The 14,848-nt window shown below is 50.0% G+C and overlaps 1 protein-coding gene across 1 annotated transcript in view; it reads right to left on the reverse strand.

The window, feature by feature from the left end:
* Nucleotides 1-14,848, reverse strand: part of LOC119382310 (general transcription factor 3C polypeptide 2) — a 370,071-nt gene that overhangs the window by 211,190 nt on the left and 144,033 nt on the right. Inside the window, exon 9 of the mRNA XM_037650013.2 lies at nt 11,304-11,473. Coding sequence (XP_037505941.1) covers nt 11,304-11,473 — 170 coding nt within the window. The remainder of the gene's footprint in view (nt 1-11,303; nt 11,474-14,848) is intronic.

The following is a 14,848-nucleotide window of genomic DNA, read 5'->3' on the forward strand; positions in this document are numbered from 1 at the left end:
TTATGAAAAATGAGCGTTTTTGTCATGACCCTTGCACAATATTTTTAAGAACTGGAACTAGGTATGAGCGAATGTCACTTTTTTGGTTTGAAATGAAGTGGAAGCAGCCTTGAATAGTATCAACATTTGAATAGCAGTAGGGTGCAGGTTAGAAGTGGTACAATATGTTACAATTTAAAAATTACTATACTTAGCGCATATAAGCCCATATAGCACGATTTAAACTTAAAAAAAAAAAAATGTACACTTAACTTTGAAGTGTGGCTTCGCGGCAGTGCAGATTTCTCCTGTAAAGGTGGTTTCACGGTACAGCAACCTGACGCTGCAGTGAAACCATCTTTACAGGGGGTTATGTGCGGCCAAACATGCATATATTCGTTCATTTTGAATACTTCGAAATTTCGAATAATATAAATTAGTATCGAAGCGAATTTGAATACTGTAATATTCGTTCGAATATTCGAAACACCCGAATATTCGCCCATCCCTACTCATAACCAATAGAGGTACGGCCTTTACTGCTGACCTAATGCAGGCGATCTTGAGGTACAGCCAGAAAAGCCACCGTCGGACCACCGCCTACCATCCACAGACGAATGGCCTCACCGAGCGTCTAAACAAGATCATCGCCGACATGCTGGCCATGTACGTCGACGTCGAGCACAAGACGTGGGATGCCATCCTTCCGTATGTGACCTTCGCGTACAACACGGCAGTACAAGAAACGACGCAGCTATCACCATACAAGTTGGTCTATGGAAGGAGCCCGGCAACGATGCTCGACGCAATGCTGCCAGCTACCACTGACGAAGACAATCTCGACGTCGCCACTTATCGGCAACGCGCCGAAGAAGCTCGACAGCTCGCTCGCCTACGCATCAAGAGCCAGCAGAGGGTCGACAGCCGTCACTATAACCTTCGACGACGTCACATAGGAGTACCAACCTGGTGACCACGTGTGGGTCTGGATGCCGATACGCTGACGAGGACTTAGCGAGAAGCTTCTTCGATGATACTTCAGGACCATACAAGGTGCTCCGACGTCTCGGCGCCCTAGACTACGAGGTTATCCCGGACGGCATTTCAAAGTCTCTGCGGTGCCGCGCACGTCCTAAAGTCGTCTATGTCGTGTGCCTTAAGCCGTTTTTTGCGCATTAGCAAGCAAGCATAAGGACTGTGTTTTTTGCTGTATTATTCCATTTTATATGTGTATGCACTTGTTTTTTTTTCCCTTCTATGTTCTGTCGCAAGCATCGGGACGATGCTTTTTCAGAGGGGGGCATTGCCATGCCCGCTTCTTGTTTTATTTTTATCTACTCGGGTTTGACAAACAAGGACAGATAGCAACGCTCGACGCTGACCGCGCCGCAGTATTCGAGAAGCTTCACGATTGTAGTAAATCACTTTGTTAAGATTGCGCGCAGGACGCCGTTAGTCTGGATTATTCCAGAGCTTTCACCAGTGATAAGACTGGAAAGTTCTATGCTTGATGTATAAAAGACGGTGCGTCCCAGCCACGAGCAGTTTTATCGACGGCCGATGCCCTGTTCGCCGCTATCCGTGTACAGCGTGTATTGCTGTAGTTTGGTTTTCATTTCCCGGCCACAAGTTCGGCCAAATCAAGAGTTTCATCTTGAACACTGTTCAGCCCAGGTGCCGAGGAACGAGGCGGACTGCTGGCAAGCGGAAACTAAAAAACTTCATTCCCTCTCCCCAACTCCCCTTATATATGCTCGGTGGACTGTAGCGCCTCCGTGTGGCCACACGCTTTAAAGCACACTGGCAGCGACCTCTACATCCCTCCTTTTCACATTTTATGGGGCAGCTCCTCACAAGTCCAAACGTCGGGGTGGCCTCACTAGTATATGACCACTGCGAGTCCGTGTCACAGTTTCCTGAGGCGTTACTTCCGGCTGCATGGGTTCTTGAGGCGCCGGCGGAGATGCTGCTAGTTGAGCTGGACTCGTTCTGTCGAATGAGGTACCAGGTGTCGACGATTACGCTGCAGGACGCCTCTAGGACCGCGGACGCTGGGCCTGTGAGAGCACTTCACCATTGCAGCACGTGTCAGTGACCCATACATAGTCTCCAGGACTTCGAGGGGTTAGATGGCTTGAAGCCCGACGGCTATTGTAGTTCTTCGCTTCCTGTGCCCTGTAACCCGTATCCTTTTCCCTGAAACTCATATGGCAGGGTAATGACGGCACCGGTTGTTCCGGTAGTCGCGGGAGACGTGTTTGCAATCTCCTTCCCATCAGGGCTTGGGTCGGAGAAATGCAGTTCGGACCGGGCGTGTCACGGTATGATAGTAAGGCCAGGTAGGGATCAGGGCTTTTGGAGAGCAGGTCTTTCACCGTGCGCACCATGCGCTCCACCTCTCCATTGCTCTGGGGGTACCTTGGGCTGCTGGTCTCGTGACTGAAGCCATATGACTGTGCAAACTCTGCAAACTCGTAAGACACAAACTGCAGTCCGTTGTCGGTCCGGAAAACGTCTGGTACCCCAAAATGAGCAATGCAGCTATTGATTGTCGCAATGACTGCTGGCACCGTGGTAGACCCCACGGAGACTACTTCGGGGAACCTGGAATAATAATCAACAATCAGGACGTAATCGCGCCCTTTGAGTTGAAACAGATCGATTCCAAGGTGCTGCCATGGCCTGTCAGGTGTAACCGTTGGCAACATCGGCTTGGACTGCTGAACTCGAGTCTCGGCGCATAGTGCACACTGCGACACCATATGCTCTACCTGCACATTACAGTTAGGCCACCAAACAGACTCCCTGGCCCGTTCTTGGCAGCGGCGCACTCCCTAATGCCCTTCGTGTAAGAGGGCGAGAATGTCCTGGCACAAGGCTGAAGGAATTACAAGTTGTCGGTCCAGCAGAAGGATGCTGTCGTATATGCTCAACCTGTCCCTCTCCTTCCAAAACGGAGTGACCTGCAGAGGCACCTTGTTTTTGTCTGGCCATCCTTTCGTGCAGTAGGTCATGACCGCAGAGCAAACTCCATCTTGGGCTTGATGCATGCGCACATCCTCTAGGCGTCTTGCTACCAGAGGCGGTAATTCCTTAAACACTTAAACACGCTGACAAAGAGCTCCAACGTCTCTACTATGCAGGTAGCCGGCAATTCAGAGGGAGCTCGGGACAAAGTATCTGCTGTAGCCAAGTGCTTCCCAGGCACATATTTCACCACATACTGATAACGCATCAGTTTTATTCGCATTCGTTGTATGCGAGGTGGTACGAGTTCTAGGTCTTTGTTACCCAAAAGGGTGACCAGAGCAAGACGGTCTGTCTCTATTTCGAAGGTGAGACCGCAAAGGAACTGATTGTACCGTGAAACGGCCCAAGTCACGGCGAGACACTTATTTTCTGTCTGACTATAGCGTGCTTCTGTCGGAGTGAGCGCCCTTGAAGCGTACGCTACAGCCCGTCAAGTACCTTCAGGCCGGTCCTGTAGGAGTACCGCTCCCAGACCGTAGGAACTGGCATCCACAGATACTACTGTACGATAGGAGGAATCGAGATAACTGATATTTATTCTCCAACCAAAGTTACGAAGACACGTAAAAACCCGACGTTTCGGAACCAGCTCGGTTCCTTCCTCAGGGGGGACTGCGGCGGCTTGGCAGCGGCCTCTTTAAGGCACTCTCGCGGCGGTTAACGACCCCACGCATTACCGAGGAGCGTAGCCCATGCGCATACACCGGGGGGAGAGTTCCGAGTGAACGGTTGATATTTTGAGTGGTCCTCTGTATATGCCACGACTCCAGTAGTAACCTCCTCCTCCACTTGGTTTCACTTTCGAGGATGGCGGTTCCGTTGAAGTCTATTCTGTGGTCAAACGTCTCTGCGTGCTCGGCGACGGCGCTGCGTTCTTTGTTGAGTTTACGGACGTCGTTGACGTGTTGCCTAATCCGTTCGGGGAAGTTTTTGGTCTCGCCGATGTATGACGAGGGGCAGTCGGCACACGGTATTTTGTAAACGACGCCGGGCGCCCTGTCTTTTGTTGGTCGGTCTTTCGGGCGGGGAAGGAAGCGGCCCAGCGTGCATGAAGGCACGTGCGCGATGTGCACGCCTTCTTTCCTAAAAATCCGAGCCAACGCCTCGCTGGCTCCCTGGACGTATGGGACCGACACGCGTTTTGGAGAGCTGTTCGTCAATGCTGGCTGGGAGTCGCGTAACCTCTTTTTCTCTGCGCGGCGGGCGACGGATCGAATGAAATTTCTGGGATAACCGTTTTTTCTGAGGTCCGCAATTACGCGGGCCTCTTCTTTCCGGCGTTCCGTGTCAGTGGAACATATCTTTTTGGCTCTCTGAAGTAATGTGGACACAACGGAGGCCTTGTGGGTGGAGGGATGGGACGAATTGTATTGAAGGTACCGGCCGGTGTGCGTCGGCTTCCTGTAAACGGAGAACTCCAAGTCACTGCCCCTTCTTGCCACCTGGACGTCGAGAAAGGGGAGGGTGCGGTCGCGTTCACACTCGACCGTGAACTGTATGGCTGGGTGGACGGAATTTAGGTGCAGTCTGAAGTTTTCAATTTCAGATGTCTTCACGACACAAAAGCAATCGTCCACGTAGCGAAGAAAGAGCTTGGGTCGCGGCGAGAAGGAGCCAAGTGCTTCCCTTTCTATATGTTCCATGGTCAGGTTTGCCATTGTGACGGAGATGGAGGCTCCCATTGCGGTTCCACTGTTTTGCCTGAAGATTGTTCCTTTGTAGGAAAAATACGTGCTGGACAGGCAGAATTCCAGTAGGCGGCAGAGTTCGTCAACAGTGAGTGGGGTCCTTTGACTCAAGCCATCGTCACCCTCAAGAGCAGCACGGGCACAGGATACAGATAAGGGTACCGGCACATTGGTGAACAAAGATACGACGTCGAACGAGACCAGGCTCTCGTCTTCGTCGATGCTCACCTCTGATGCTAGCTGCACGAAATGGCTGGAGTCGCGGACATGAGTTGGGGTATTCCGGGTGAGAGGGGCGATGATTCGGTGCAGGAAGCTTGAAAGGGCTCGGCATGGAGAGGAAGTGAAGTCGACGATCGGTCGGAGGGGGGCGCCACGCTGGTGAATTTTGGGTAGTCCGTAGAAACCCGGTGCGGAGCCGTTGCGGCAGATTAGACTTAGGTAGAGTGCTTTTAATTGTGGGTGGTGCTTGAAAATTTCGGAGAGTAGCTTGTTTAGCTGAGTCTGAGTTTGCTTCGTCGGATCCTTTTTTAGCTGCGTATATGCGTCACCCTCTAAAAGGGCCGAAATCTTCCGGTCATAGTCCCGGCTGTCCAACACCACCGTTGAGTTGCCCTTGTCAGCGGGGAGGATGACAATGCTCTGATCTTGTCGGAGTTCCCGAAGGGCTTTGCTCTCCTCTGCGGTCAAGTTCTTTTTCCCTTGTGACGGCAATTTCGAAAGGATTCCAATTGATTTTAGTCTAATTTCTTCTCTGGCGCTTGGCCTCACACTCTGGACGGCTTCCTCTACAGCCGCGACGACTTTCGATAAACGGGGCGTCGTTGACACGTTATACCCGTGTCCCTTTGCCAGAACAGAAGTTTTCCGATTAGTGAGTGGGCGGGATGACAAATTGGTGACAAACCTGGGATTTGGGTTGCCTTGGGGCGAACCCCGGTCCAACAGGTGAGAAAGTTTCCTATCCTGCGCGGTCCGATGCCTGTCTGCAGACGACGCCGCCACGGAGTCCGCGAATGCGTCGATCGGAGGCATCAATCCAGGGATGCGGTGCTGAAGTTTACGCTTGGCGAAGAACAGGTCTAATTCCTTTTTCCGTAGAGAGGCGTTGATTTCGTGCAGGCGGGCGTTGACCAGCCGTTGTTCTGCTCTCATGACGATTTCCATACCTTCGGGGGTCGAGACAGGGCGTTTCAGGCGTAGGCTTTGAGGGACGACTTTCCTATCTTTGCAGGTGCGATTGAAGTCCAGATTGAAGTCCAATTAGACTAAAATCAATTGGAATCCTTTCGAAATTGCCGTCACAAGGGAAAAAGAACTTGACCGCAGAGGAGAGCAAAGCCCTTCGGGAACTCCGACAAGATCAGAGCATTGTCATCCTCCCCGCTGACAAGGGCAACTCAACGGTGGTGTTGGACAGCCGGGACTATGACCGGAAGATTTCGGCCCTTTTAGAGGGTGACGCATATACGCAGCTAAAAAAGGATCCGACGAAGCAAACTCAGACTCAGCTAAACAAGCTACTCTCCGAAATTTTCAAGCACCACCCACAATTAAAAGCACTCTACCTAAGTCTAATCTGCCGCAACGGCTCCGCACCGGGTTTCTACGGACTACCCAAAATTCACCAGCCTGGCGCCCCCCTCCGACCGATCGTCGACTTCACTTCCTCTCCATGCCGAGCCCTTTCAAGCTTCCTGCACCGAATCATCGCCCCTCTCACCCGGAATACCCCAACTCATGTCCGCGACTCCAGCCATTTCGTGCAGCTAGCATCAGAGGTGAGCATCGACGAAGACGAGAGCCTGGTCTCGTTCGACGTCGTATCTTTGTTCACCAATGTGCCGGTACCCTTATCTGTATCCTGTGCCCGTGCTGCTCTTGAGGGTGACGATGGCTTGAGTCAAAGGACCCCACTCACTGTTGACGAACTCTGCCGCCTACTGGAATTCTGCCTGTCCAGCACGTATTTTTCCTACAAAGGAACAATCTTCAGGCAAAACAGTGGAACCGCAATGGGAGCCTCCATCTCCGTCACAATGGCAAACCTGACCATGGAACATATAGAAAGGGAAGCACTTGGCTCCTTCTCGCCGCGACCCAAGCTCTTTCTTCGCTACGTGGACGATTGCTTTTGTGTCGTGAAGACATCTGAAATTGAAAACTTCAGACTGCACCTAAATTCCGTCCACCCAGCCATACAGTTCACGGTCGAGTGTGAACGCGACCGCACCCTCCCCTTTCTCGACGTCCAGGTGGCAAGAAGGGGCAGTGACTTGGAGTTCTCCGTTTACAGGAAGCCGACGCACACCGGCCGGTACCTTCAATACGATTCGTCCCATCCCTCCACCCACAAGGCCTCCGTTGTGTCCACATTACTTCAGAGAGCCAAAAAGATATGTTCCACTGACACGGAACGCCGGAAAGAAGAGGCCCGCGTAATTGCGGACCTCAGAAAAAACGGTTATCCCAGAAATTTCATTCGATCCGTCGCCCGCCGCGCAGAGAAAAAGAGGTTACGCGACTCCCAGCCAGCATTGACGAACAGCTCTCCAAAACGCGTGTCGGTCCCATACGTCCAGGGAGCCAGCGAGGCGTTGGCTCGGATTTTTAGGAAAGAAGGCGTGCACATCGCGCACGTGCCTTCATGCACGCTGGGCCGCTTCCTTCCCCGCCCGAAAGACCGACCAACAAAAGACAGGGCGCCCGGCGTCGTTTACAAAATACCGTGTGCCGACTGCCCCTCGTCATACATCGGCGAGACCAAAAACTTCCCCGAACGGATTAGGCAACACGTCAACGACGTCCGTAAACTCAACAAAGAACGCAGCGCCGTCGCCGAGCACGCAGAGACGTTTGACCACAGAATAGACTTCAACGGAACCGCCATCCTCGAAAGTGAAACCAAGTGGAGGAGGAGGTTACTACTGGAGTCGTGGCATATACAGAGGACCACTCAAAATATCAACCGTTCACTCGGAACTCTCCCCCCGGTGTATGCGCATGGGCTACGCTCCTCGGTAATGCGTGGGGTCGTTAACCGCCGCGAGAGTGCCTTAAAGAGGCCGCTGCCAAGCCGCCGCAGTCCCCCCTGAGGAAGGAACCGAGCTGGTTCCGAAACGTCGGGTTTTTACGTGTCTTCGTAACTTTGGTTGGAGAATAAATATCAGTTATCTCAGTTTACTTACCCAACCAGACAGACTTCTGTCTAATGTTTACCTTCGATAGGAGGAATCGTATTTTGCCATGCACGTGTTGGAGCTCGGCAGCAACTTGAATCGTGAGAAGGCCGTTTCTTGACTGGGACCCCAAATCCAGGTGCTGTTCTTGTTCAAAAGGGAACGAATGGGCTCCGTAACGTCGGATAAGTGAGGTATGAAGCGTGCGACGTGGTTGGTCTTCCCAAGTAACCGTCGTACTCCACTGACGTTGGTCGGCGGCGGCAGGTCCCTGACAGCCTTAACCTTGTCTGGGTCTGGTGAAATCCCATCCGCTCCAACCACTACCCCAAGGAACTTCACTGAGTTGACCCAAAACGCACACTTCTTTTCGTTCAGGGTGACACCCTTCTTTTCCAGGCAGGCCAGGACGGCATTCAGGCGCTCGTCGTGCTCCTGACAATCTTTTCCGAAGATTAGAATGTCGTCAATCATGTTTATGACTCCAGGCAAGCGCTCAAGGATTCTTGACATTAACTGCTGGAAATACTCTGGTGCCTAGCAATACCAAAAGGGAGTCTCTTATAACAATACCGACCGAACGGCGTGATAAAAGTCGTGAGTTCCTGGCTGTCGGCACTCAGCTTCACCTGATGGAAGCTAGACTGTGCATCTAACTTGGAGAATACCCGTGCTCCACCCAACTGGCCAAGAATCTGTTCCGCTGTTGGCAATATGAAGCGCTCCCTTTCAATTACTTCATTCAGCTTTGTCAGGTCGACGCAGATACTGGAGCCGCCAGATGACTTGGCCACGACTACGAGCCAGAAGCACCACTCCGTTGGCGTCTCTACCTTCCTTATGACGTCCTGCGACTCCAATTCATCCAGCTCTTTCTTGACAACGTCGTTTAACGAAATTGGAATCTGCCTTGGGGCACTCAAGAAAAATGGACGAGCGCCGAGTTTGAGGCGTATGCGGTATTCGGCTTGCCAAAATTTTCCCAGTCCTTGGAAAATTTTCGCTTTAGGGGAATGAGCGCACTCGGCAGAATCTACGAACTGAACGACCCCAAGGGCTTCTATTGCACGCAACCCAAGTAGGTGTGTACGTTGACGGTCAACCACATACAAGGTCTGCACTGTGGCCCTGTCACGCCACTGTAAAGTTGCTTTGAAGGTACCGAGAACGTGAAGACTCTGTTCGCCAGGACCTAAGACCTCCCCTTCAATGGCATCCAGCACCCGCGGTCGGCCTGGGAAAGACGGTGAGACTGCAGATACTTCTGTGCCAGAGTCTATCTTAAACTCGGCCGGGTGCCCGTTCACAAGTATTTCCGTGTACCTTGCCCGGCGTGAATCCACGTTGTGAAGTTCGATGGAACCCAGCAGGTCGTTTCTATTCTTCTTCGTACAAATTTCGGCAAAATGCCCTAGCTTTCTGCAATAGTGACAGACTGATTTTCTAGCCGGACAGTCTTTTCGAGGGTGCCGCTGGTGCCTGCAAAAGCCACACGATAGCGCTGCCGGGTGTTCAGACTGATAGCGAGAACGGGATGAAGGGGTGGGCGTATCGTTTCGTCGAGCCGAATCGATGTTTAGCGTTTCGGCAAGGGCGTTATCCACAGTCGGTCTTTCGCATGATAACCGCTCTTTCTCTGCATCCTCGTGTATGCAAGCTTGGCACAGCGCTTCGGCGGTTGTGCACCAGCACAATTGATCAGATAGCTTCTCGTCCCTCATGACTACGACGAATCTGTCACGAAAAAGTCGGTCCTCGACAAGCGGGCTGTTATAGCTGCACTGCTTTACCAGGTTGCGTAACGCCATAAAAAAGTCATCCACAGATTCACCTGGCTGCTGAGTGCGGCGGTGAAAACGACGACTTTCGTATATCTCATTTACTGGATGCACGAAGTGCGAATCCAATTTTTCTTTGATAGACGTGAAAGGAAGCGCCTCCGGTGCCGAGACCCCTAAGAAAGAAAGAATGGTTCTGGCTTGCGGTCCCATACAGTAAAGAAGGGTCCGTACCTGGGCTTCGTCGCTGGCATTGTGCAGGCCGGCCACGAAGGCGTAGTCCTGTAACGTTGAAATCCACGTTGGCGATTCTGACGGGTTAGAAAACGTCAAGTTTTCCGATGAGCGCAAACCAGATACGACCGCATGAACGTTGTTCGCTTTGGCTTCGGCGGGGGTGGATACCGCGTCGTTAGGCATGTCGCATTGACGGCGGCATCCCACTTCTGACACCATGTTCAGCCCAGGTGCCAAGGAACGAGGCGGACTGCTGGCAAGCAGAAAGCAAAAAACTTTATTCCCTCTCCCCAACTCCCCTTATATATGCTCGGTGGACTGTAGCACCTCCTTGTGGCCACACGCTTTAAAGCACACTGGCAGCGACCTCTACAAACGCGCCGACTGCTGTCTTCGTGGACGTCACGACCACGTGACAATATATATATTTTTTCAGAGAAATTAAGGGGTGTTGGCAGACATGCACCGACATTCTTATCTGAACACATCCTATAGTGGTGTCCTGTCGAATGTGTGCCTTCGGAAGTTTTCCTGTTCTTTTCGCCCTGTTACATAACGAATGAATACCAACTATACTCGGCGACAACTTTTCTTGGCACTGAAGGGAAAGCTACGGGGGCGGAGCGTCTGCACATGTACTGCTACGCGAAGTAGTCCGGTTTGGCACGCGTCTCGTAACGCCGTGGAGTGTGATGGCTAGCGTTGCACTTCGACGCAAACGCTGCTTAGCGTCTAAGGTACGGGTAAAAGGCGCGACTTTTTCACGCACGCAAAAACGCAAAGTGACAACGTGTAAAGTAAAAGAAATGCAGATATCTCGCTTGTGTGCGCTGCGTTCCGTCACAAAAAGCTACATGTAGAAAATGAAGGAGCATTTTATATATCTCACGCAGAAAATACGGATGAAATTGTGGGACTACATTCATTAGCGGTAGGATACGTGCATTGTGGCTCTGTAGCCTTCGCTTCAATGCCAAGAAAAGTTGTCCGCGAGTATAGCCCAATTTACTGTACTCCTACATCCTATAGGTCAGTGCATATAGTGTGCATTTGGTTCAATTGGCTTCTGACGTGCCTTTCCTTTTTAAAGTCTTGGCCTCAGTTACATGGGACAACCTGTATAAATACAGCCAGTTGTGCGTTGTTTTCAAATGAAGGTACTTTGCAAGGGCCATGCAGTGCATTAACTGGCTTGCTGTAAGCTATTACAGCAGCAGAGACGAGGCAAAGCACTGAATGCTATTGCTGTCAGCGTTCAGTTTATGTGCCTAGTAACGCGAGTCAATTCATGGCTTCCGCCTTATGGAGATAGACAGCTGTGACGGGCACCGGCGGTGGATGTCAACGCTACCAAAAGCGGCTGTTGTCTCAAGAGCTTATGCTGTAAAACAAGGGCAGTGAACAGTACCAACCATCAGAGAATCCCAGAGCAATGTGGCGGTGCTTTCTGGCCACATCCCATGCCACGCGGGTGCAGGGCACTGCGCCTAAGGGTCCTGGCGGAATGCGCAGCAGCTGGCACTCACTGTCCACTCGATACATCGGGGCCTGGGCTGGTGGCAAGCCGTCTGGGTCGGGGATGCTGAAAGTACAGGCAGGCATGTCTCACACTGAAGCAAAACAGTTGACACAACAAACGTGCAAAACACCACTGGACACGACCCCGCTTGAGTGACCTCAAACCGCAGTAAGAAGCCATCAGGCAGAAACATGGTCCAGCTGGCTCAAGAAGGTTGTGTGAACAAGCTAAAGTACCAGATCATCTGAGTAGCACACAAAAGTTTACAGCTGTTGAGGTGGCAACAGCCATGATGACAGATGCATCTCTTGCTGCACCTTTGGAGTACCAGCAGTGACAGCACCTCTGAGATTCCACCACATCGCAGTAGCCAATAAAGCATAAGATCAGAGACAGCAAGAACCATCATAGTGACACTTTGTGATAACTCATGCTTGTTACAGACACTGTATCATTTCACTCATGCCTATCTATAAGTCGATCTTTCCCAGCACCTGTCCCCATACGCTGCACTCCTTACGCAGCACCAGCTCACTCAATGCTCCACCTGGGCATTTATAGTAGAATGCCGCTATTATGTTCCTCGATGCAACATTTTCCCAGCTGCTTGTCATTTTTGGCCAGTCCTGGCATAGCTCCCATAGAATACAATGCTTTGGGATAGCTGCTTTTACATCACAACTGTGGCACTGCTGCCATATGATGTGTTGTAAATTTGCCCTCCAAGCTATTCCAAATGCGTGAAAGAAGGAAAAATAAGAAGGCAGTGATGGAAGCGACACTTTGCTTTTTGGAGCACATTCTGGAGCAGAAAAAACGCTAGTTTGGAGCAGTTATTGGCATTTTCGGAGCAGATGGCAAAATATTCCAAACGACTCCTGGAGTTTAAAGCATTATTTAAGCACCTCATAAGTATTAGTACTTATTATTAAACATATTGCACATACAATTATCATTGCGAATTGCACAAAAGCAAGAAATTAAGCAGATGGGTGGTCACTGAAAGATGAGCTATATACTTATAAATTTTCGGGGACTTGTGGCAGAAATGATATAAAACCGATAAAGCTGAGCCCTAAATTATAAAAGAAACCACAATCACGTACAACAGTTTATAATCAGTAATAGAGCAAAGCAATCTGTTATTTTCATATTTCCCCAAGATAGCCTGCATTTAAAATATCAAAAAAAAATACAAAACAAGAAACTTAATTGCGGATAGGTTGAAAAAACAGCCTTGCCATTTCTTGTGGCAAAAATGAGGTTGGAGCTGACAAAGTGATAAGTGTGATGAGTCACACATCACAGTCGTCCTATCAGTAAGATATCGAACTAATCTCACACGCATTTTACCAAAATAGTATGCCTGTCAGGTACAAATATACAGCTAAATCGGATATAGGTATATCAACAATGCCACTACTTGTGGCATTGTCGATATGTTAGTATGGAGCTAGTATAGAAACTCCACACTAACATACTATAGTACATACTAACTTCGCAGACAACTTTTGTTGGCAATGAAGGAAAGGCTACGCGGGCGGAGCTACTGCACATGTACTGCTCTGCGAAGTAGTCTGGTATGGCGCGCGTTTCGAATTTAGTTTCAGTTAGTGAACCTTTCGTATCTACTGTGACGGCTGTTCAATTATTCGAGTGGCGATGGTCGAATAATAACAATGTATACTAGAGCTGTGCGAATAGCAAAATTTTGGGTGCGAAGCGAATTTGAATATTGAAGTGTGAGTGCGAATCAAATCGAATATTTTTCGAATATTTCTCGAATATTTCTAGAATATTTTTCAAATACTTTGCAGCGAAATTGCAGAAAAAAAAAGATAGGATTCCTAAGCATATTCTTATGAGATAGCAACATGAAAGTGTTTCTTTTCACTAGGTTGATAAAGCACTGGTGGGGTGGTGTTTCATAGTTGTCTCATCAAGAATGAGGCAATACAGAGGCTGAATTCTATTTATGTACATGATTTGGTGCATCCAAAGTGTTGCCGACAACACTTTACACGTGATGGGCAAAGATGCCATTTCCTCAGCCTCTCCTCCTCTTTCAACTTCTGTGGAAGCCCAACTGATGTGGCGCACAAGGGTGTGCTCCCTTCAAGTCCGAAGTTCCGAATCTGCCTCGTAGACGTCGGTATACAAGAACATCTGAAATTTTGGATGCTAAAAAGCTTCAGCTTCCGATTTTTCGGAATTCCTGCCCAAATTTCAGGTCCAAAACAGCATTATTTGAGCCCCTACCTTTGCCACATCTTTCATCTCCATGTTGGAGCCAGCGTTTTCGCGAGTTAGTACATTTGTGACCGTAGCAGAGCTTCAAAGGCAGCTTTGCCGCAATAGCGGGGTGTGATGAGGTGAAGCATATTGAAAATCTAGGGACCACTTTTAATCGGACGTTGACCGTCTTGACAACGTTCGACCGTAACGGAGCTTGAAAGGCAGCTTTGCCGCAATACCGAGGTGTAATGAGGTGAAGCACATTGAAAATCTAGGGACCACTTTCAATCGGACGTCAACTGTGTTTTGGCAAAGTTCGACCGTAACGGAGCTTAAAAGGCAGCTTTGCCGCAATACGAGAGTGTAATGAGGTGAAGCATATTGAAAATCTGGAGGGGTCACTTTTAATTGGACGTTGACTGTATTTGTTTTTGGGAAGTTCGAATAGTAAAATTCCAGAATAGTAAATTCCAGCAAACACTATACGAAAAATATTCGAAATTTCGAATATTCGCACACCCCTATTGTATACTATTTGCTTCGTCTGCATAGACAGCCATGATGACAAACTTTATTTATGTACAGGCAAAGCTCCTGTGGATTGCCCCGTAGGGGCCTTGCTGATGGTCGGGGCCCTTAGTCCAGGGCTCCGCTGGCTCTTGCCATCCGCTCTGCTCTCTGAACGAGCCTGATCTGGTCGTCGAGGGCTGGGCTGGACAGCAGTGCCTCCCACTGCTCACATGAGGTGTTCATGTTGTGGTGTTCGAGGTCGTGTAGTGTGCACTCCCACGTAATGTGGTACAGGGTTGGTGTGGCCCCGCACCATGGGCATTCATCCCTGTAAGATGTGGGGTGCATGCGGTGTAGTGTGTGTAGGTTTTTGTAGGTTCCGGTTTGGAGTCTACGCCATGGAGTGGCCTCCTTCGTCGCAAGCTTTTGATGAGGTGGTGGATACCGTAGGCGTCGCCCTCTGTGGTAATTCAGTATTTTTGTTATTGAAATTCGCCACAAGCTCCTTAGGCGAGTCATTGGAAAAGCTGGAGGGTGACGAGCGCTCATCTGAAGACAAAGACGCTATTTTGACTGTGAGGTGCATGTAAAAGGTGCGATGTTTTCACACGTGCAAAAACGTGAAATGACACTACGTAAAGCAAAACAAATATAAATTTTATATCTCCTTGGTGCATGCTGCGCCTCTTTTCA

Source organism: Rhipicephalus sanguineus, chromosome 2, assembly GCF_013339695.2.
Source record: "Rhipicephalus sanguineus isolate Rsan-2018 chromosome 2, BIME_Rsan_1.4, whole genome shotgun sequence".
Taxonomy (NCBI): domain Eukaryota; kingdom Metazoa; phylum Arthropoda; class Arachnida; order Ixodida; family Ixodidae; genus Rhipicephalus; species Rhipicephalus sanguineus.